The sequence below is a fragment of the Phyllostomus discolor genome, chromosome 4, assembly GCF_004126475.2.
Source record: "Phyllostomus discolor isolate MPI-MPIP mPhyDis1 chromosome 4, mPhyDis1.pri.v3, whole genome shotgun sequence".
Lineage (NCBI taxonomy): Eukaryota > Metazoa > Chordata > Mammalia > Chiroptera > Phyllostomidae > Phyllostomus > Phyllostomus discolor.
Genome location: NC_040906.2, coordinates 204096530 through 204119439, shown reverse-complemented (window position 1 = coordinate 204119439; position 22910 = coordinate 204096530). Strand labels below are relative to the sequence as shown.

General features: G+C 55.1%; 1 protein-coding gene across 1 annotated transcript in view; it reads right to left on the bottom strand.

The window, feature by feature from the left end:
- Nucleotides 1-22910, bottom strand: part of SYTL3 (synaptotagmin like 3) — a 56566-nt gene that overhangs the window by 16823 nt on the left and 16833 nt on the right. Inside the window, exons 4-8 of the mRNA XM_036024948.1 lie at nt 10703-10754; nt 8831-8900; nt 6991-7069; nt 5574-5698; nt 2166-2300 (exon numbers count right to left, since the gene is read on the bottom strand). Coding sequence (XP_035880841.1) covers nt 2166-2300; nt 5574-5698; nt 6991-7069; nt 8831-8900; nt 10703-10754 — 461 coding nt within the window. The remainder of the gene's footprint in view (nt 1-2165; nt 2301-5573; nt 5699-6990; nt 7070-8830; nt 8901-10702; nt 10755-22910) is intronic.

Genomic DNA, 22910 nt, shown 5'->3' with positions numbered 1-22910 from the left:
GCAGGGCCGCCCCAGACCCACAGCCTCAGGGCACCCGAGAAGCAGAGCGCCAGGCCCCGCACCGGCAGCCTGCCCCCTGTGTGTCCCGGGGCAGGTGGCTGTGCTCGGCCGGAGTTGGGAGGGACCCACGGGAGGATGCGTGTGAACCGCATGGTGTTTGAGAGAGCCCTGGTCCGTGACCGGTGCGGACACACCCCCATGTTGCAGGACGGGGTGGGAACTGGGCCGTGCTTCCCAGGAAGCATGCACCCCTTGGGAAGGGGGCCCCTGACCCGGGGCGACCCCAGCGCGGGCGTGGCGCCCAGACCAGGGCTGCCGACAGAAGTACAAGGGGAGCGGACGTGCAGGTGACATTCTCTAGGGGTCACATTTTTAAAAAAGGAAAATAATTGTAATACTGCAGTATATTCATGAAATACATCCAAACAAAATACTATCGTTTCAACAAAAGTCAATATAAACATTAGTGAGATGTTTTACATCTTTTATATCTCAGTTTGGACCAGCCATACTTCCAGCGCCCCGCAGCCCCCGGGACTAACAGCTACCGGCCCGGACCGAGCGGCCTGGGGCTGTGAAAGAGGCGGCCTTGGCGGCGGCCGCACTGTGCACTGCCCTGCCCGGCGTGAAGCCGCCGGGGCCCCACCAGGGTTTCTCAGACGTCACTGCTTTCTTGTGACATCGCAGGCCCTGACCTGGTAGGCGAGGGTGGGGCCAAGGGTCTGGCTTCTGACGAGCTCCTGGTGACTCAGAGCTGCAGAGCCCACGTTCGGAGCCGTGGGGGCATCACAGCGGAGCCGTGACAGGGCAGCACCAGGGTGAAGGCGAGGGATGGGAGCTGCTGGCGGGCAGTGGACGTGGTCAAGGACATCGGCTATCCTTCCCTGCACGGGGTGCCTGCTCCTGCCAGGGTGTCCGAGGTGCCCCGGGACATTCATGTGGACAGGGAGAAAGCGTCCCCTTCTGAAACGAGCACCATTTCCCATAAGAAACACAACCCCCGGGGCACAGAGAGGTTCAAGGTCTTACTCCGGGTCCGCACTCCTCACCACTGAAGGGGCGCGAATGCGAACCAAGAAGTCGGTTTCTAGAAGCAGAATCCCTAGCCTCAGTGTCACGCCATGAGTGTTTTGCATTCACTTCACGCTCAAAGCCCTCCCGGGACACAGAGAGAACAGCTCTGGTGATTGTGTCCTTGAGGACCACTCTGAGGGTCACAGAGTTTCCGTGGCCAGGTAAGATCACTGAGAGAGCGGTGGCTGTCGCCGAGGCCACGCGACCCTCCCCCGGAGGGCCTGTCAGTCAGACTACCACACCACAACTGCAGGCAGGACGTGAGCACCGGTTTCATGCTTTTGAGTAAGAAAATGAATCAAGCGAAAGCCTGCCTATAAAGACACCACGCTGAGCACATCGCAAAGCGACCTGGGGAAAGAAGACCGGCGGTGGGATTAAACTGCCTGATTTCAAAACTTCCAGCAAATCCGTCGTGATCCGGACAGGGTGGCCTTGAAGTTCGAGGACAGGCAAGGGGGAGCAGAGCAGGACAGAGAACCCGGAGAAAGTCCCGGAGAAAGTCCCACACTTTTTCCAACAAAGCCCCTGCAGTCCATGGAGAAATAAGAGGGGGGTTTGTTTATTTGTTTTTGGAATGGTGCTGGAATACCTGGGAGTCCACAGGGGAGAAAATGAACCTCCACCTCTAGCTTACACCATGCACAAAAACGAGGAGCTGGATCGGACCTACGCACACAAGCTAGACTTTGTGACGCTTCTAGAAGAGAACAAAGAAGAATATCTTCACGACTAGGGAGTGAGCAGCCAAGACAGAGAAATAACCACGAAAGAAAAGGTTGGTCAATTAAACTTCGTCAAAATGAAAAACTTCTCATCCAAAGACACCATTATCTATTATTAATTACTCTCTGTACGTACGTGAAAATGTTCACACTGAGATGTTTACAAAAAGAAAAACCACCACCAAGGACAGCGAGGTTTGCCCAGCTCCCAATCCAAGTAAAATAATAATCTTTTCAGGCCCTCTGGCCTTGCTCCACTTTATCCCACACGGGACAGCACTCCCGCCGACCCTTGCCCACCAGTCCGATTCCATATCGTGATGACAAGCACACCTAGTGTGTCAAGGGCAACAGCCAGAGGCTCACCTGTCTCGAGCCTCCTGAGAATAAAGGTCCAGGTGTTGGATGGGATAAGAGATTCTCTTGCTTCAGAACAGGGTTAGCAGGGCGTTTGGGACTCTCTGGACTGAGAGATTGGAGGATGTCTGGCGCACTGATTTTCTGGAAGAGAAAATACAAAGTTAATACCACAGTCTGCACCCCAGTCGGCCCTTGTTCCAATGGGGTGACGTCAGCACGTACAGCCTGCGGCCGGCATCTACTGCCGGATGCAAACCCCCGGGCGCTGAGCGAGGGGCGCCCTTCCTGCGGGCAAATGCACGCATGCGCACGCCCTTGGGCCCTCGGGCAGACCTCATCAAGCTTCGGGGCGTTCGCGGACAGAAGTGGGTGGGCTGCCTATGGGTCAGTGAAAGTCTTTAGGAAATCCAAGTCCAGGTTCTGGGCCTAATAATGACCCTGGCATTTAATCCCATGAGATAGCATATTCACCGAATAGGCAGAGTTTTAGCTCAGAGAAAAAACAGGAGGGAAATCAAAATATATCCCTAAGTCTTATAAAAATACTTCTCATAAAAAATGAGCACTGCTGGGATGCATACAGCTGTGCTCTCCAGTAGGGCAGCCACCAGCCACCTGTGGCTACTGAGATTCCAGTTCCAATTAACTGACAGCAAATAAAATGAATACATTCAGGTCTTGGGTGGTACTGGGCATGTTTTGAGGGTTCGGTAGCCTCCTGTGGCCATGGCCAGGGCGTTCTGCCGGTGCCGGTACAGACAATAACCACACGGGCAAGGTGGGCAGAACTCTTTCCAGCTGGAGATAGAAAGTTCCTGAATCAAGGCGTTCGTTGGTTTGTTTGTTTGTCTTTGCTGGCTTAGAAGTAGGACTTGAAAGTACCATGGTCACACCACAGTCTTAATTTTCAGGAATAAAAAACTAAGTGAGAAGTTCAGAGGAGAAATGAAAAAAAGGATTGCCTCCGAATCACTGTTTTTGCCCTCCCTCCCTCCGCAGGACATCGGCTCAGTTCCGTCAGACGCGGGCTGAGCGGCACCCCGTCCACACCCACCACCCTGGTCCACACCCACCACCCCCGTCCACACCCACCACCCATGTCCTGGGGGCGGGGCTTAACGCGAACGCTCACTCGGGTATCGGAAAAATACCCGGGCTGGGCTTGGCCAGTAAGACACGCTCTGAGCAAAGTTAAATCCCGGCTGAAAGGTAGCACCCCTCTCCTGGGGCCATCAGAAAGATCCACGTTCCTTTCATCTGAGGACCAAGCGCTTTCGCGGCTGAAACCCGAAGCTGCTGCCTCGCTTCTCTGGCTGCTCAGCCTTTGAGGCGTGGCCAGCAGGTGGCGGTGTGCAGTGAGCGCCAGGCCTACGGTGAAGTGTGGGGATGCCTGGGACGCCCCATCACGTGGCAATGACGTCAGAACCGGGAAACAGGCAGGTGCCCGAGCTTTGCCGGCGCCTCTCCGGGCAGATGCTACAGGTGTGGCCCCTGTCTCGGGCTCTACCTGGCCCTGCCGCATCCTACCACGGTGCACTCTCGGCCATCTCCCTGCCCCGTGTCCTCACCTTTGATGGGACGCTAGTAGCGCAGACCTCGCAGGGCTGTTTTAAACCTGGGCAGTGGGGCCTGGGACGCCCTTGACCCCTCGTGTTAGCCTCCGAGGCTCCGTCCCATCCAGACGAGGGAGAGAACCGTGTGTGCGTCCAGAACCGCCTTTCTGGACCCTTCCCTTCAGCAGCACCTCCCATGCCCTCCTTGCGCCGGGCATACGACCTAGGCGTGAAGAGTCTGGAACCTGGAATCCCACAGACCTGGGTCTGCCCCGGCCCCGCCTTTATGAGCTCCGGGGCGTTGGACAAGCTGGTGCACCTGGTTCACCTCTCACTGACACTCAGGTCCTCGATCCTGTCACGGGAGGAGTGCCACCTCTCTCGGGGTTCCTGCAGGACTGACGTGTGGCAAGCACGGAAAGATCATCACTGTCCCCCCAAACACGGTGCTCCCGGAGCACACGGTAGCCTCTCCTGTCTGCCGAGGCGGGCACAGCCGCCAGCCGGGGCAGGCCTGCACCCTGGCAGGCCGACAGGAGCACGCTTGTCTGCACCTGGGGGTTGCAAAGGCCTCCCGCATGCGTGTCCCCAGTCCGGAGCCTGTGCCTGCGGCGCGGTCCGAGGGCCAGCAGCGCCCGAGCTCCTTGGAAATGCCTCTGACATTCTGCGCCTCACGCCCGCCCCAGATCCACCGAATCGGGGTCGCTGTCCAGCTCCCCGGTGACTCAGAACACCCCGAGGTTCAGCCGCCAAACCAAAGCTGCCCACCACTCTGTGGTCACATAACCGGGGTCATGTGACCTAACATCTCCAAGCCTCAGTTTCCCTCAATGTAGCAGAAGGGAACATGGAGCCGAATGCCTGCCTCATGGGGCGGGGTGAGGATGGAATGGGACCATCCAGGTGAGGCTTTTAGCTCAGAGTCCGGTGCAGAAGGAGAAACGCTGGCAACTGAGACCCTCTGTGTGGATACTTTAGACAGCAGGCCAGCTTCCACATTGTCTCAGGGGTCCTTACCAGAAGCCTGCGCCCTGGAAGGACAGGGGGCAGCCTGGGGCTTGGGGGCTTGCGGGCCCTGCCCGGGGTGGAGGGGAGCTGAGACAGACAGGACTGGAAACCTGGAGTGTGTCTGTACAAGTTCCCGAGGGACAGGGAGGCCAACCGCCACCCTTCGCCTAAAGTACAGCCTGTCTGCGGACCTCTCGGACGGGGTCGCAGGGAAGAGGGGCCCGTCCAGCCAACCGGCACAGTCACGGCAGCCCTGTCGACAACCGGCCAGTGGCACCTGCTGGGTCACCTCTACGGGAGCAGCACCCAGGGGTTCTGATCTAAAGCGTCTCAGGCGTGGGGACCCTGGGGGGGAAGCCAGAGCCATTCTCTCCCTCAAAGTCCTTCCTAGCTGATACCTCCCCCGTGGGTTAGAGACACAGGGGAGAGTCGCCCTGTGGTTGTGTCCGATCACGCAGCACTGGTTCCAGCCTTGACAGAGGCCAGGATGGGTCTACGCAGAGGGTGCTGGAAGCAGGAAGGAGGGCTCCTCTGACTCTCGGGGAGGGACCCGCAGACCCTGGCACGGCCGGGCAGTCTCAGCCCCACGGGGGCCGTCGCCTCGGCAGCGGTGACAGTGAAACCAGCAGGGAGCTCCGGGCACAGGAGGAAGCCCCCAGGCTCGAAGTTGGGCCAGAGTCTTGCCCTGTTCTGAACTGGTTTCCGAATCGACCTTGGATTCTCACCTTCACGCGGCCTCCGCACAGAGAGGGCTCTACCGTGAGGTCTCCCAGACTGCTGGTGTTGAGTTATAGAAGGAAAGGAAAGATAAGCCTCCAGAGAAACTAGGCTAGAGAGCAGTGTTGCGGAATACCCTGGCCGTGACATTGATGGCGGTGTCCGACTGGCTCCTCCTCTCCGGCCGGCCGGTGCCCTGCTCGGGGCTCGTGCTCAGGAGCTGCTTGTCGGAGGTCACATCGTTCTGGGACTTGGACAGCTCTAGGAGACAAGTGCCAAGGGTGACAGGTGGGCACGCACAGCTGTGCCAAGACCCGGGGGGGGCCCTCCTTGGGGAGCCCCTCAACCACACAAGGCCGGGGCCGTGGGGGCAAGCGAACAGAGGGGCGAGGGTGGTGTGCGCCCAACACCAAGCGCTGGGCCCTGGGGCAGTGTGGACAAACCCGGGAGTCCCCAGGCGCCACGTGCTGGGCTCGGGGCCACTGTGGTCTGCACGGGGCAGAGCAGCTGGGTCCCTGAAAGGTGACTGCAGGACCACTGCCTCCATGGGCCGGGGGCCACCCTCAGGGCGGGAGTCACAGGAGGGCCTTCCGGGCCAGCCTTCCTTGCACCTGAGCCACGTGTCAGGGGTATGACCGTCCGAACACAGGGAAGGTGGCCCAAGCAAGCAGCCGGTGTTTTAGGGGTTCCTTATGAAGATTTCACGATGAACTACAACTTATTTTGACTTCTCGAAGAGAGGTGTCCTTGTAACTATTTCAGTAAGCGACACCTGGGACGATGCCCTTAAACTGGGCTGGTTTCACCATGTAACGGCAGTCTGAGTAAAGGCGGATGAGTGCCCACAGGGAGAGAGCGACCCCAGCACTGCCTGCCTTTCCCACCCGCCCCAGGCCCTCGTGGCTCTCGAGCAGCGACCTTGAACTGTCTTTGGAGCCGTGCTGCTCACAATGATGGGCCTCATGTCATTTCAAATGTTCTAGGGGCAGCATTTAAAGAAGGAAAGGGGACAAGGTGAGATCGCTTTAATATTGTATCTCATTGAATGAAATGTATGCACATATTGCTAAAATATATACTTGATCTTAGACCCAGAGCCCCACGGTCTTCAGAGCGCCCCCTGGAGGGGGCGCTGTGTGGGGCAAGGCTGTGGTGCTGCAGAGAAGTCGGCCTTGGTGTCGGGGGAGAGGAGCTGGCCGCTGAGCGCCAGTGGCTGTCACCATCGGAAACCACGGCGCAGGGCCCAGCCAAGCAATGGGGGTGATTTCACACCTCCGAGCTCTTAGAGCCAATGGGCCACGGAATCCGGCTGCTCCCCGTGCTGGGCAGCAGGGGACAGACTGCCACCGGACACAGTCACCTCTCTGCTCCTCTGAAAAGCAGCTTTTATTTTGACTGGCTTCATGAAACGGCCCCGAAGGGCCCACAGGAAACTCCGAGGGGTAATTCCAATCGCACGATCGGGCTGCCCCAGGCCGGGAAGGACACTGACCACCACCCCCAGCCGCTGCAGAGGACACAGCCGACAGGCACAGGGAGGAGTGTCCACTTACTTTTCATGTGGGTGGTGACGGACAGGAACAAGTTTTCCACGGACTTATTGAATCCCCTGGGCTGACTGAGTTCCTGCAGCTGAAACGGAAATGGGAGGAGAGAGGAGGAGAGTTACGTGAGGCACCCCATGTCCGCCCCAGGGGCCTCCAGGCTGCCATCCCCCCAGGACCAGAGGCAGGTGCCGGGGTGCACACGTGGGTGCGTCTGGGCGTGGGTGCTCGGAGGGGGTGTGTGTGTGTGTGTGTCTGGGGTGGGGAGGGCCGTGCTCTCTCAAGGGGCTGCTGTCCCCCCAACTCCGCTCTCCTCCTCTGAGCTCTGACACCGCGGTAAGGGGAGGGGCTTCACCCAGGGGCTGTCCACAAGAAGATACCAAGCTCCGAGAAACAGTGACTGACGTTTGGTTGTCTTAAAGAGTGTCCCCGAGCAGCCTGCTTCTCCCCCACCCCCCAACGCCATGCAGAGTGTGTGTGTGTGACACGGTTGACGGTGGTACCGGCACAAGGTGACCAGCCTGAAGCCACGGGCTAGTTCTGCCTCCAAAAGTGGAGAGAGAAGGAAAAAGGGAGAGAAAGGGGAGAGAAAAAGGAGAGAAAAAGGGAGAGAAGAAAAAAGAGAAAGAAAATCACTTTCCTCTGCAAGTCTCATCCATCTGTCCATCTGTCTATCCACCCATCCATCCATCCATCTGTCCATCCACCCATCCATCCTTCCATTATCCACCCACCCATCCATCCATCTGTCCATCCACCCATCCATCCATCCATTGTCCATCCATCCATCCATGTGTCCATTCATCTAAACATCCATCCATGTGTCCATCCACCCATCCATTCATCCATTATCCATCCATCCATCTAAACATCCATCCATCTGTCCATCCACCTATCCATCCATCCATCTAACCATCCATCCATCCATGTCTATCCATCCATCCATCCATCCATTCATTATCCATCCATCCATGTCCACCCATCCATTTGTCCACCCATGCATTCATGCATCCATCCAATCCATCCGTTTGTTCATCCATCCGTATATCTGTCCATCCATCCATATGTCCTGAACACACTGGTGCTCAAATTGCTCTGGAGAATTTAAAATCTCAAGGAGCAAGTAGAGCAGGGTTTTGAAGGCACATTTTCTCTCGCCAGCAGAGGCACGTGCCCTTCTGCGCACAGTTATCCCTCGCATTCCGAGAATGCTAACAGCAGCGACAATAACCCAGGCCACACGTCTCCATGGCCGTGTAGTTTGCAAGCACCGGCGGAGGCATCATTCCTTTCACGCCTCACACCAGTCACGGAGGGGGGGCCAGGTGCGTGTAACCAGGCCCACCTCCGAGGGGGGAACCCAGGGAACGCTCCCCAGCCCACAGGGCTAGTTACATTGGGCAGAAACGGTCCTGGCCTGCACCCGCACCTGCAAACAACCAGAAGACACACACGCATCTCCAGAGGCACCCCACTCTCAGAGACCACGGCATCAGCGTACCGCCCTTTGCAGGCCCTGAGCCCCGGCAGAGCCCACACTCAAGGGCACGGGGCCCACAGGGGAAAGAGATAGGGACAGAGTGCAGGTGAGGACGTGGGGTGCAGGTGAGGCCATGGGGTGCAGGCCAGGCCTGCTGTTAGTGCAGATGGCCCTGGAGTCCCCCAAGCCCAGCGGCAGCTGCACAGACACAGGGTGGAGCCACGCACTTTCCAGCCCCGATCGGCCTTTCATTCTCTGCGTCGCTCACGACGGGTCCGGCCGTGGGTGGCTCCCTCTCCCACGAGGCCCTCTGCCCAACCTCCCAGCCCCCCTTTCCTCCCAGGGAGGCCCCCAGAGCGGACACCTTACCCTGCCAGGGCTGCTGCTGCACCAGCTCTCACTGAGAGGAGGCGGGGTGGGAGGAACCACGGAAATTTTGCTGCTGAGGAAAAGCACAGGAACGGGAAATGGGTTGTAAACAAGGTAAGAGCATCTCACAAACACACAGGATCCATCCCATCCTCTAAATCAAGTTCTCTACCTTTGGTGTTTTTTTGTTTTACTTCCTTATTTTTGAGCAGAACGCCCCTTGGACCTGCTGCTGGGTGGAAGGTGTGAAGACCCGGGACCTGAACGTGGAACCGAACAGCGTGCAGACCAGGGGCCGGTGTGCCGCGCCACCCGAGCGTGTGCCACGACAGCTGGCGGGCTCGGGGGTCCGGCTGGCGGCCAGGCTGCTCTGGAATCCAGACGCCGCGCGCATGGTGTTCCATATGGACGCGCTTGTCTTCTCAGCGGAAACCACACAGGCGGGAGCGCCAGAAACTCCGTGGATGTAAAAATCGACCGTGGGAGGAATTACTGGGGTTGGCCAGAAAGTGTGCTTGGTTTTTTCTCTGTGGCGGCTCTGGGAGCACTTCGTTGTCTTGAACTTCATTAGAAACAATTTTGTTAGATTGTATTGTGATAGCTGTCATGTCAGTGTGTGTTAAAAAAAAAAAAACTTATTAGCCCTGGCTGACGTAGCTCAGTGGGTTGAGCGCGGGCTTGCAAACCAAAGTGTCACAGGTTCGATTCCCAGCCAGGGTAGATTCCTGGGTTGCAGGCCATAACCCCCAGCAACCATTCATTGATGTCTCTCTCTCTATCTCCTTCCCTTCCCTCTCCAAAAATAAATAAATAAAATCTTAAAAAAAAAAACAACTTATTGAGATTGGTGAATTTTTGTGCAGCCATTTTCATATTGGAAACGGAAGGAAACACATAACACTTTCAGCATATTATACCTTAATTTTTCAAGAAAGGTTGAAATGTAGAGAAAATATTTGCGCGTTTGTGCCGTGTATGGAGAAGGTGCTATGAATGACCAACTGCGTCCAAAGTGGCTTGAGAAGTTTCTTGGTACTATTGACATTTTGGCCAAATCACTCTCTGCTGTGGGGCTGCCGTCTGATGCACCGGAAGATGCTCAGCAGCACCCTGGCCTCTCCCCACTGGAAGCCAATGGCGGGAGACAGCCGACATCCTCAAAACATCCGAATCAACCACGTTATTGGTGCAAATGAAGAATATGTCTTTTAGTTTGAGGGAAAAACTAAACAGACTATTTGGCCAACCCAGTAGAAGCTTGTGTGAAAAGAAGTCAGGAAAAAGTGGGGAGTAAAAAACATGAAAAAGTCCTGAGATTGGAAAATCTCACCGTGGCCAAAAAAAAGAACTGCTGGAGGAGGGCGGAGCTTCCAGTAACCCTCAGTAAATCCGGAGGAACCGGGCGTGCGAACGCCGCCTGCGTCCAGAGCTCCAGGCGTGCGGGAGTCTGGGTAACAAACCTAACACCCTCTGGCCCTGGTTCAAGTCCACCCGTGTTTGTCCCACAAGTGTCTCCCCGTGTCAGGCCTGGGCAAGATGCTGGGGAGACGAATGATTCATAAATGCAAGGGCTGGGTTTAGAATTTCGCTTACCGTGCCATCAGAAATAATAGTTTGTTTTCTTATGACACTTCAGGAGAATTTAAGAAACAAAGTGTGTGGTGAGAAAAGACTACGCTAGCTTCTAGAAGAGTTTCCACAAGAACTTGAAAATATCTGCTTCAATTTTTTCCAGGCACTTTATCATTTAAAAAAAAATTACACTCCAGAGCAGTGACCTCTGAAAGTCAAGTGACCGGCCACCTCTCGAGCAGGGCCTTCCTGTCCCGGGGCCTGCGGGCCCAGGGCGGCCCGTCTTTCCACAAAACTCACCTCAGTTCCTGATAAGATTGCAAGAGCCTTGCTCCCGCGGTCTCCTGTCTGCCTGCAAGAGATATCAGGAAAGGTCAGGACTAGTAAGAATATAACTTAGAGGATGCAAGTACAGGAAGCAATACATTACAGTGGCTATTTTTCTAGTTTCACTTCTTACAACAAAAACGTAAGACGTTGGGCTGACAACGATGCCGTGAGGTTGGATTGCGGTGATGGCTGCGTGATTGCAAATTCACTGAAAATCATTATTCACTTAAAGAGGTGAGTGTAACGCTTTGTGAAGTACACTCCACTAAAGCCGCTGTCATGCACACACACACACACACACACACGCACACGGGAAAAGGCCCTCAGTGCTAGGAATGGCGGCTCTTATTAGAAGTTGGTGTTGGAGTCAATTTTCTAAATCCGGAGAATTTGGAAAGTAGTTCAGGCTTCCAAGCTCCTCTTTGTTCTTTGGAAATGTTGTATAACTGAATGACTGACTAGATTCCTTTAAATGGTCCTTGTTCTGGAGATTAAATTAATCTTTTAAAAAATGTAATCTACTTATCTCTGGCCGTAGAGGCTAATTTCCTAAACAAGGCAGCATCCAGTATAGTGCCCTTTTTGTTTCAGGGAGAGGGGATTGATGACGTAGTAAGGCCCCCCAAATAAAACTTCGAGTGCTCAGAGTTGGGTGGCCACCGCGTTTCCTGGCCCAGCGCAGAGGGGGAGGCCAGAAGGCGGAGCCCCCTGCTCAGGGCAATGTCCCCAGAGGGCCCACACTGCTGATGTGCAGACCAGAATCGCCCCGGCCTGCAGTCCTAGGATGTCCCTCTAGCTCCTGCTTCCCTTGTTCTGTTTTTCTTTTTTTTTTTAATTTTTAAAATTTATTTTTAGAGAGGGGAGGGAGAGAGGGAAGGGGAGAGAGAGAAACATCAATGTGTGGCTGCTGGGGGCCATGGCCTGCAACCCAGGCATGTGCCCTGACTGGGAATCGAACCTACAATGCTTTGGTTCACAGCCAGCGCTCAATCTACTGAGCTATGCCAGCCAGGGTGTTGGAGGTTTTAATCCACTCCAAAGAAAGGAGTGCCTTAGAGCCCTCTCCAGAAGACAGGAAGGGGGGGGGGGGGCAGGGCCAGAATCAGGACCAACAGGAGGTTGCGAGGGGGCGGGCAGCACCTGATACCAAGCTGGGAGGCAGCTGACCCCCGACCCACCAGCCAACCCTGACCTGTGCAGCCCCACGGTCCTCAGCTGGGAGGGGCGCGGGGACGGGCCAGGCGCAGCCACCATCTCAGATTCTGAGCCTACCTGCCCGGGCACATTTTTCTGGGGTTCCTGGCAGTGACCCTTAGATTCTAAAAGGAGGCGGTGTGCCCTCCCCCGGTGACACACGCTCCCGGAGACAGAGCGGAACCGGCAAAGCCAGCTCGCAGGGGTGAAGACGCCTCCGCAGGGCCCCGGGAAGAGAAGGTGCAGGCCAGAGGCACAACGACAGCCAGCCACCCCTGCTGCGTCACGGCGGTGGTGACAGCACAGGGAAGGGGAAAAAAATAGTGACATTGCTTATCCAGCCGGCCCCGGGCCACAACACAGAACCCAAGGCACAGTGAGTCCCGGCCCTGAGCCCTGCCGCGGTTGGGCTGTGTCACCGTGCCCTGTGGCTGCTCTGCCCTCAACTATCATCATCATCATCATCATCATCATCACCCTGACCTTGCACTGTCTGCTACAACAGCGTCCCTGAGGCACAGCCTCCAGAGGTACAGCCGGCCCCCCCAGGTGCAATGCTATCGCTCTACCTCCTGAGGCCCTCCAGCAGCCCTTCTGCCTTGTCGAGGGTCCGAGCCCTGCGTGCGGTCCTGGGCCCCCACACCCCGCCTGGGCTCCCCTCTGAGGCCGGCTTCCCACCCCCTGAGGGCCTTGTCTTTTCGGCTACAACCACAGAAGGGCTCCTTACTGCCCTACTCACCCTGGGCCTTGCTCACTTACTGCTGCTCACCCCCACTTCCTCTCGTGGGAACTGCCCCTGCACTTCCACCTGGGCGGGATCTCCGCCTTAAACCTCAGCATAGTCCCCCTCCGCCTCATTTCTGAATACCCCGCCTGAGGTCCAGGGAAGGCCTGGCTCCCAACTGGCCGGGAAACAGCTCTCTGCTGCCCCCTGCTGGCCACTGCACCCTTGGGCCCGTGGGGTGGGTGCACCCTTTTTGTGAAGGTCGAGAGTAAACACTGTCCCAAGTTCGTAACTGCCCTGTGACACCGGTCACAGACGATATTACAGGGAAGATGTGTCTACGTGTTGACAAAACTTGGGGACACTGAAATTTGCATTTCATATATCTTTTATGTGTCACAAATATTCTTTTCACTTTTTGGACATTTAAAAATGTGAGACCCAGTCTCCGCTCAAAGAATGTGCAAAAACAGGCAGAGGGACAGGTCTGGCTGGCGGGTCTCCGTTGGCCCCCAGTCCTTGCTCCTCTGGGTGTGGGGCCAGGTCTCCCCCAGCACCGGTGGGGGGCTGGGCAGCGACGTCGGGCCCCGCCCCCGCCAGCCCTGCGGATCCGAATCTCCCGCCTTGTCTCCAGAAGCTCCGCCCACGCGGCTCTGTCTGCTTCACCGTTTATTTCCCTGTTCCTTCTCCTCTGTTCCTCAGTTGTCTCTGACCAGAGGCCTCCTTAACAGCAGTGAATATTTACTTTTGTTAACATTTTAAAGTAAATTCCTGTAACTACGGGCAGGAAATGCTCAGAGAAGGGTGTCCCTCCAGGTCCCCCGGAGGCGGAGGCGGGCTGCTTGGCAGAAGGCCCCCACCCCGCGCTGCTCTGGCCGCGGGGTTAAGGAGGTGGCTCTCCTGGGCACCGCGGCGCAGCAGGGCCCCGGTGGGAAACGAGGGTCCCAGGCCACATGCTGGAAGGCCCCACTGACACTTACAAGCCGCTGACTGCACGGGGTCACCACCAGGTGTCGCCCCACTGTTACCAGTGATAACCGAGGCTCAGAGACCCAAAGTCACAGCTTACAAATGACACCGCCTCTTGCCTAAAAGCCGGGCACACGGTGGGGGCGGGGGCAGCGACCGAAGCAAAATGGGGTGGTGGATGGGTGACTGGTGCATGATGGGGGGGTTACATTCTACTCATGCTCGTGTTTAAAAGTTTCTGTAATAAGCCCTGGCTGGTGTGGCTCAATGGACTGAGTGCTGGCCTGTGAACCAAAAGGTCCCAGGTTCAATTCCCAGCCAGGGCACATGCCTGGTTTGCAGGCCAGGTCCCCAGTGGGGGACACAAGAGGCAACCACACACTGATGTTTCCTTCCCTCTCTTCTTCCTCCCTCCCTCTCTGTCTGAAAATAAATAAATAAAATCTTTTAAAAAAAGTTTCTGTGATAAAAAACAAGGGGAAACAACAGAGGTGCATAAACCGACCACAGAGCGACCCGGCCCTGGCACATCTCTCCAGGTGACGCTGCTCCCAGGGAAGAGGGAATGGCGCCTCCGTCACCCCGCCCGACCCTGGCACTCGCAGGGGGATGGGGGCCTCGAGTCCTGCCCAGGGGGATCTTGGCGGTGAGTCTCCCTCCCAGACATGGCCCCTGTAACTTCCCCTCCTACTGTCGGTCCCCAAGCAGCCCGTCATAAGAGGAATCACACCCCGACAACGGCAGAGCTAACCAACCCAGCCACGGAGCAGGCGAGGCCCCGCCCACAGCCCTGCCCCCCAACGGGTGCTCACGGAGCAGAGCCGCATCCTGGGTAGGAAACCAGACCCCGGAGGCCCAGGTGTGGCCCAGAGCAAAGCACAGGCAGGGTCCCCACACGGAGCATCCCTGGGAATGAGCCAATGGGCCCCTTCCTCGAGGTGGCTTACCTGCACCCCTAGGGGCGGGCTGTAATGCACAGTGTGTGTCAGAACACCCCGTGCTGCATCTTCCAGAAGAATGCACACGCAGGTGCAGGGTGTCGGCGCCTTCCCTTCCCCTCTAAAGATAATATGCGGGGGAAACACACCTGAAGACCCCCTCCAGTAGGCACTCGAGCGAGGCCTCGACAGAGAGCTCTGCTGAATGGTCCCTGCAGAGCCACCTGCCGAGGTCAGGGGCTGGGGGGGTCTCTCCCTAGTCCTTACAGGAAGCGGACGGGTGATAGATGCAGGGCCTCTGCCGGCGTCACTAACAATTACTGCTCTGAAATTCATGGCCCTGAGTGTCTGAAGGCCACCCAGCCAGCCGGTTGCTGTCCCGACAGCTCTGTGATCAGACAGACCTTATCCAAGCTGCCCGTGTAAACGAATAGAACTCTGAAAAGTCACTTGAGAGACTAAATCACATGCACTCCTGGGAGGAGGCAATGGTAGTTACTGTCCTTCACGATGATCAGACAGAGTAGCGTCCTGGGTGGTTATGTGATGGGCCACCACCCACCATCAGGGGCTCTGCTGGGGGGCAGCCCTCCCAAATTACTGCATTTCCCCAATCACAGCAAAGTGAAAGCCGCCGTAGACTGTTTGTACATTACATTCAAGCAGCTTTAACTTGAAAAAGCATTAATATTGAAAGTATTAATATCGTCATCTTTCTGCTTTTAAGCTCAAATACCAAGCAATAAATGTCACGGTTGTAAATACTGTAAAATATGAGCACTTACAGCCAGGAGCCAGAAGAGGGCACTATCTTTACACGCTTAGCAAACACCAAGGGAATGACAATAAAGATCAGTTTGCATTTTCAGATTTCTAGGTATCGGTGGTGGAGAAAATGACCACGGCAATTGTGCGTTAACTTTGCTGCCTCACCAGGGGCTCTCAGACTTGAATGCATAAAAAGAATTACTTGGGAACTTGTTAAATACACACTCTTGGGTCCCACCCGGTTCCATTGAGTCAGGAACTTTAAATTTAAAATTCTTCACAGCTGACCCTGGGGCCCAGGTCCCAGAAGCCCCTGTGGGGACTGCCTGAGGGTGGAGGGGCGGGAGGTGACAGCACCAGGTGCCCAAAGACACACCTGCAGACCCCACGAAGGTCCCTACGTTCAGGTCATTCCAGTGCACCACAGAAAAACCACAGCTATGGCACAGAAGGAACTGTTGAAAGATGACAAAACTAAATACTGAATTTTAAAATCTTAGAGGAAAAAAAGCCAGTCTATAATCAGAAAAAAGAACTTTTTAAGGAAAGTAAAATATTTAAAATACTTTATATACCACCTCCGTGCAAAATAAAGAATTTTGGTTCAGTTTTCTTATTTTTAAATCTTCTTTAATGGCTGGAAAATTAGCACAACAAACTGCCACAGTTAATGGTTAGTATTCTTCTTTGTGTTATTACTTATACCTCGTCCACTTTCCAGGACAGTTTGGGAGCATTTATCTGAAATGGCACATCAATAAGATCATTAAAATAGAGATAAGTCAGGGCATATTAAAAGTCGAATGACAGAAGGCATAATGATTCCTGGAATTACTTTAATGGAACTCCAAATTTAGCTGGCTCTAGGTTTCTAAGTGATGCAACAAGGAAAAGAACTGTAACCCCTCCTTTTCAGTGCCTCCCAGGGCTGAGCTCTGACGGTGGGGGGCCCTGCCACCGAGAACATCCGCTTCATCCCCAGCCGCCCTGGCCTCACTTTTCCACTGACTTCCCGTCTCCCAGAGCTCCTCTTCTCCGGAGCCAAACATCTGGTCCGGACAGACAACGGAGGGCCACAGGGGAGCCGGGCAGCCTCGGTGTGGCGCCCAGGTGACGGAGAGCCCCAGAACTCGGGGCTCAGGTGCAGGGTGAGAGGTGTCCAAAGCCGTGCAAACAGACGGCCCTGGGCTGTAAACCCGTGGGAAAGGGACTCGCTGCGTAACAGATGGTACCGGAAAAAACTGATGATTGGGAGGGAAAATTACATCAGGCCTCCTCCTGCATTGTAAAGCCTTAAACGTAAATAAGATTATAAAAATTAGGAGATACATGTGGCTATCTTACCTATCAGAGGATGAGGAAGACGTCTCTAAGCATGAAAGCAAAACAAAGTTGTACCGAAGGTAGATTTAACTACAAACAAGAAAAAAACCTCTGTATGTCAAAAAAAAAAAAACAAACAAAACACAAAGACACACAATACAACCTACAGAGCTGAAAAGGGCTTACAGCTGTAACGTTTGAAAAACATCTGGAGAAAGTCAAGGTAGTAGAAGTATTCAACCACACCAGTAGTTAGGTGGATGCAAATTAAAATAACAAGAAGCCATTCTGGGCTACCACTGTGGCCTTACCGTACTGACAAAGCTGTGTTCAAGGGCAGTTCCTCCTGGTGATGGAGGCCCACGCCTTCTGGAGGCAAGGATCCTAACGTCTCTCTTTCCTTCTGTTTCTAGAAATATCCAAGGACATGCCAAAGACTTAACTACAGGAGGCTCACTGCACTTTATGTACTATTTTAATAACATCATAAACTCCAAACAAATGTAACAGCAAAACTGGAAATTCCCTAACTTTCCAGCAACAGTGATGATGTTTAAGGACAGGGAGATTGGGACTTCCGGTCAAGATGGCGGCGTAGGTCAACCCAGCTCACCTCTTCGCACAACCACATCAAAATTACAACGAAACTGTTGGACAACCACTGTCCAGAACCCTCAGAAACCAAGCTGAATGGAAGCCCTGCAACTATGAAATTAAAGACGAAACCACATCAAGACTGGTAGGAGGGGTGGGGACGTGGAGCAGGCTGCAACATGTGGCAGATAAAAATCGAGGAGGGGATCTGAGGAGCAAGGGGTCCCGGCCCTACACCACACTCGCTAGCTCAGGGTTCCAGTGCCAGAGGGAAAAGGACCCATAACTTCTGGCTGTAAAAATCCAGTGGGGATTGAGGCTGTGGAAGACAGAAACTTCTGGAGTCCCAGGCAGTTCCTCTAAAGGGCCCTTGCCCAGACTTACTCCAGCGCAGAGGAAGCAGATTGAAAGGCATCAGAGACATATGGGGAGGAATGAATTACCCAGCATCAAGGCAAGAGATGGGGGGCAGCTTTCTCCAGGACAGAAGGGCTGGCAGAGGCCATTTTTCCTTCTTTGAGCCCTCCCCCACATGGAGCCACAGAGCTGGCAGCTGGCACCATGTCTGAGATTTCATCAACCCAGCTCACACCGTCTGCCCCACCCTGGTGATTCCCTGAGGCCCCGACCCACCCAACTTTCAGGCCCACCCAAGCTGCTTCCAGTGGCTTTGTCATACGAATTCAGCTTGTCTTGTCTCAGGCTTCAGATTTTCCTAAATTCTGTCTAACAAACAGCAACTAACTGGCTTTAGCGAGCCCCTTACCTCTCACTAAGTTTCCCCAGGCCTGGCCTCACAAGTTCACACCTGGGCACCTCCAAACCCAGCATAAGTAGCAGCCACCTGCTGATCACCTTGCACCTCATGCGGGGTGACCCGGGACAAAACACAGGCAGTGGTTGACCTTAGATGCACCAAGAGCAACCAAGGCTCCACTACAAGAGGAGGGTGGACTCAGTCCACACGAATGGTGCACCTCGAGCACCCAGCTTAGGTGATAGGGGAGGCTGTGCCACTGGACCCTACAGGACACCTACTGCATTGGACCACGTTACCAAAGCACAGAGTCAAAGCAGCTCTACCTAACACACACAAACACAGGGAGGCTGCCAAAGCGAGGAGACAAAAAAAACATGGCCTGAACGAAAGAACAGATGAAAACCCCAGAAATGGAACCAAACAAAATAGAGGTGAGCGATCTGTCAGATGCGGAGTCCCAAACACTGGGTGCGGAGAGGGTTTTGATGGTTGCCAGACAGGAGGGTGGTGTGGGGGATGGGTGAAGAGCTGAGGGGATTAGGAAATACGGTTAGGTGGTTCCAGAACAGCCGTGGGGATGTAAAGTACCGCACAGGAAACGGAGCAGCCAGAGAAGGCGTATGCACCATGGACATGAACCATGGTGGGGGACTGCCTGAGGAAGGGAGTGGGGGGGTGGTTTGCTGGGTGGAGGGGGGCAATAGGGCAAAAATCAGGACAACCGTAATAGCATAAACAATGAAATATCATTTAAAGAAAGGATAGGGAAAATGCTCTTCATAAGTTATTATGTGAAGAAATACCAGAATATAAGTCTCTGTATAGAACTTGATCCCGATTATGCAGACGTATTAGTTTGACTCACATAAAGTTTCCTCTGTTCTTCGTTTTTTTTACCTAAAAATGTACACGTCCACCCACAAACGTAGGTACAAATATTCACCGAAGAACAGAAGTGACATATGCCCAGTTATCAACAGTAGTCCTCAGGGTGAAGTCCCTGTGTTTTTAACGTTACTCGTAATGCTTTTCTTCATGTTTCAGTTTTTCTAATGAATACGTAATACTTTACATTCAGAACAGAATCACAAACGTCACTGGAAGTTGTGTCTGAAGGGACAGGCCTTCCTGGGGCCAGCGTGTGGCGAGAGGGCGGCCCGAACACCCCGCCGGGTAGTGCCGATGGGCACACTTCCCAGGGGATCGGGCAAAGCATGTCAAAGCCTTGCAAGCGTTCACACTTTTGACCACTCCCGCTTCTTCTAAGAAGCTGCCTGGAGGAAAGAGACAGAGGTGCCAAGGTGTTCGCCACAGAGCCACCTGTGACGTGGAAACCTGAATACGACTCCCTGTGGTATCTTGTGCTGTCGTCAACATAGGTTGGAGGAAGTCTAAATAGCACAGGCAAATGTGTAGGCTAAACTGAATTTTAAAAGCAAGCCAGAGCCCTGGCTGGTGTGGCTCAGTGGATTGAGCACCGGACTGCGAACCAAAGGGTCACTGGTTCGATTCCTAGTCAGTGCACACGCCTGGGTTGGGGGCCAGGTCCCCAGTAGGGGGCGCTCGAGAGGCAACCTGCATTGATGTTGCTCTCCCTCACTTTCTCCGTCCCTTCCCCTCTCTAAAAATAAATAAATAAAATCTTAAAAACATAAAAGCAAGACAGAAACCGATAGTCTGATCACAAATACAATCAGTGGTTCTTGCCTCCTGACATGCGCACCTGCACCGTCCCCTCCCTCCAGCAGAACGCTGCTGAGTGACCACAGGATGGAGCAGCAATGGCGGGGCGACTCCTGAAGCCAGGCCGCCACAGACACTGATGGAGACAGAAAACACGGGGCAGAACGGAGGTTACCGGGGACTTTGGGGAGGAGGGGCAGAGGAGGGGTCATTGCTCAGTGGGAGCAAGAGTCTCAGCGGGGGAAGACGGACAGGTTCTGGAGACGGGCGGTGGTGACGGACGCACAGCAGGGTTACTGCCGTTGAATCGCACACCTAAAAATGGCTAAAATGCCAAAGTGTCACAGGTTCGATTCCCAGCCAGGGTACATGCCTGGGTTGCAGGCCATAACCCCCAGCAACCACACATTGATGTTTCTCTCTCTCTCTATCTCCCTCCCTTCCCTCTCTAACAATAAATAAATAAAATCTTTTTTAAAAAAGGCTAAAATGGTCAATTTAATGTTAGGTGTATTTCACCACAACAAATATAATTTCTAAGGCACTGCAGGGCTCTGTCTCCGTCTGTCTAGGGTCACAGGGTGGAGGCCAGCCCCGGGTCACAGGGGCCGCTCAGAACCCCTGAGGAGCGGCCCAGTGTGGAGGGACCTGCCTCCCGCCCAGCCCACGGCCCTGACTGGCCAGGCGTGCCCTCGAGCCCCCAGCCAGGCCGCCCCTGCCTCCCCTGCCGCCCCAGGCAGCGTCGGTTGAAGACAGCCACTCAGCAACTCGGAGAAAGAATAGCGTTGAGACTGAAGCCACCCCGTGTGGGAGGAAATCTGTTGAATTTGGAGGAATCTGGCTCTGGGGACCTGCTGCCCGGAAGGAAGGAAGGAGGCACGGACGTGGGCTGTCTGAAGCCCCCGTGGCTTAAACATCACCTTCCTTTCACCTGCACTTGGGATGGGGAGGGCCGGACCGAGCCCCGAGCATGCGCACACACGCCTTCCCGGCAGCGACACCAGGTGGTGCGCGGATCGCAGGTGTGCGGGGAGGAGGCAGCGGCGGAGATCCAAGGTGGTGGCCGGCTCCCTCTCGGGGCCCACGGGTGGGGGACGGGAGTCGGGAGGCGGAGGACGGGGTGGAGCTGCCGTTCCTGCCGGCGGTGGCCCCGGTGCCGCCTGCTCCCTGCCGTTACCAGCCCCCCCCCCCCCCCCCCCGGGCTCCCTCTTTGCCTTTCCAGTCCTCTGACAGCACCTGTCTGACCAGTCCCTGAAGGAGATTCTTCGTTTAAGCCACCACCCGGCGTCTGCTTTCCTAACGGGCCCTCAGCCGATACAAACCACCAACCAACTCAGTTCAGCCGGCCAGGGACTGAGCCAGGTTTCCTTTGAGGGGCACAGACGCAAGTCGGGCCGCCCCCCGCCACCCCCCCTCCGTTGCAGCGGAGCCTTCATCACCTGACCCCATGGCCTCTCCCGCCGCCCCACCCCGCCGCCCCCTGGTCTGGCTCACAGAGCCGCCCGGGACCCCGCCTCTCCTCATCTCCCAGGCCTTCCGAGCCCAGCTCAACCAAAACCCAACAGCGGGAGCATGAGACACCTTGGAGTCTGCGGGAACAGGGCAGGGGAGGAAGGGTGCAGCCCAACCGAAACCCAACAGCGGGAGCACGAGATACCTCGGAGTCTGCGGGAACAGGGCAGGGGAGCAAGGGTGTGTTCATTTCTTTGTTGTTCCTTTGTTTGTTTTACCCCTTGGAAGAAACGGTGAAAACAAAGAGGACGATTTATGTTTGAACTTTCACTGCTCGAATTTCGTTCTTCTTACCGATGTGTTCATTCTTGTGGAACACGCCACAGGACGAGAAAGAAAAGAGGTCGGTCTCACCTCTCTCCTACCCCCCACTTATCTCAGGCCAGCCCCCAGGCCGCCGCTTCTTCCACTCAGGAGAGGAAGCGTGCCGACGGGTAGGGCTGACCAGTGCCTGTGAGCACGCACACACACACAAACACAGTGCATATACACAGGAGCGCACATGCCACACATGCACATGTGTGCACACACCACACATAGGAGCACATGCCACACATAGGAGTGTGCGTAGCACACACATGCGCACACAGCACACTGGAGTGCACATACATGCACATTCATGCACAGAGTACATGTGGGGGCACATGTGCACACACACAGGAGTGCACACTGTGTGTGCACATGTGCGCGCACACAACACACACAAACACACATATCACATGTGGCCAGGAGTGCGCACAGCACATGCATGCACATTCACACATGTGGTGCACATAGGAGCACATATCATGTACACACTAGCGTGCACACACTAACACAGCACATACACCTGCACACACAGCACGTACCCAAATGTGTGCACACCGGAGCACACATGTGCACAGCACAAGCACACACTATGGAGCTCATGGGAGCACGCATATGTACATACACACACACACAGGTTCTGGCCTGCATAGTAATTTACTGAATTGAAATAATGATAATAAAAGTTCCAAAAATGTATTTTAAAAAACATCCAGGAGATGTCTTCACAGCATTGGTATTGAGAAATCACAGAAAAAAAGTACAATGAAGGTTTAAAAATAAATAAATAAAAGGACAAAAAGCTGACAGGCAATGAAGACAACCACAGAAACCGCAGAACGCTCCGTGACCGAAGTCGTCCGTGAGAACGGTGGGCGTGCGTTGAGTGTGTCCCGCACACCACGGAACATCGTGCACCCACTACTCGGTGATGTGAATGTCATTACACTTGGCGGGTATTTCTCTACAACCCCGAACGAAATCACGGAAATTTCACTCGCTACGGCCTTTTGCTTGTGACCTAGACCCAAGTGAGAGAAATGAGGGTCTACCTGCCACTCGAAGACACCAGCCCCGCAGCGAACACAATTTAAAGAGACGGGACAGCGCCCCCGATCTGGATCTGGGAGGTGACCCCTGTGCCAGGGCTGTGCCCCCGCCCCGTGCACTAGGTGGGCTGACAGCCCGGGAGCCCTCGCAGGGGGAAGGCGCCTCAGCCCTTGCAGGGCCCGGGGCACGCTCCCCGGGCGCCGCTCCCAAGCAGGCATGCAGTGCATCTGGAGCGTTAGGCTCCCCTGGACCGGCAGTATTTAAACACAGAGAAGTGTTGACGAGGCTGCCGGGTCCGGGAGAGGGGCCAGAGCGGAAGCAGGGCTGAGAAGGCGGCCTGCAGGAGCTCCCACACTC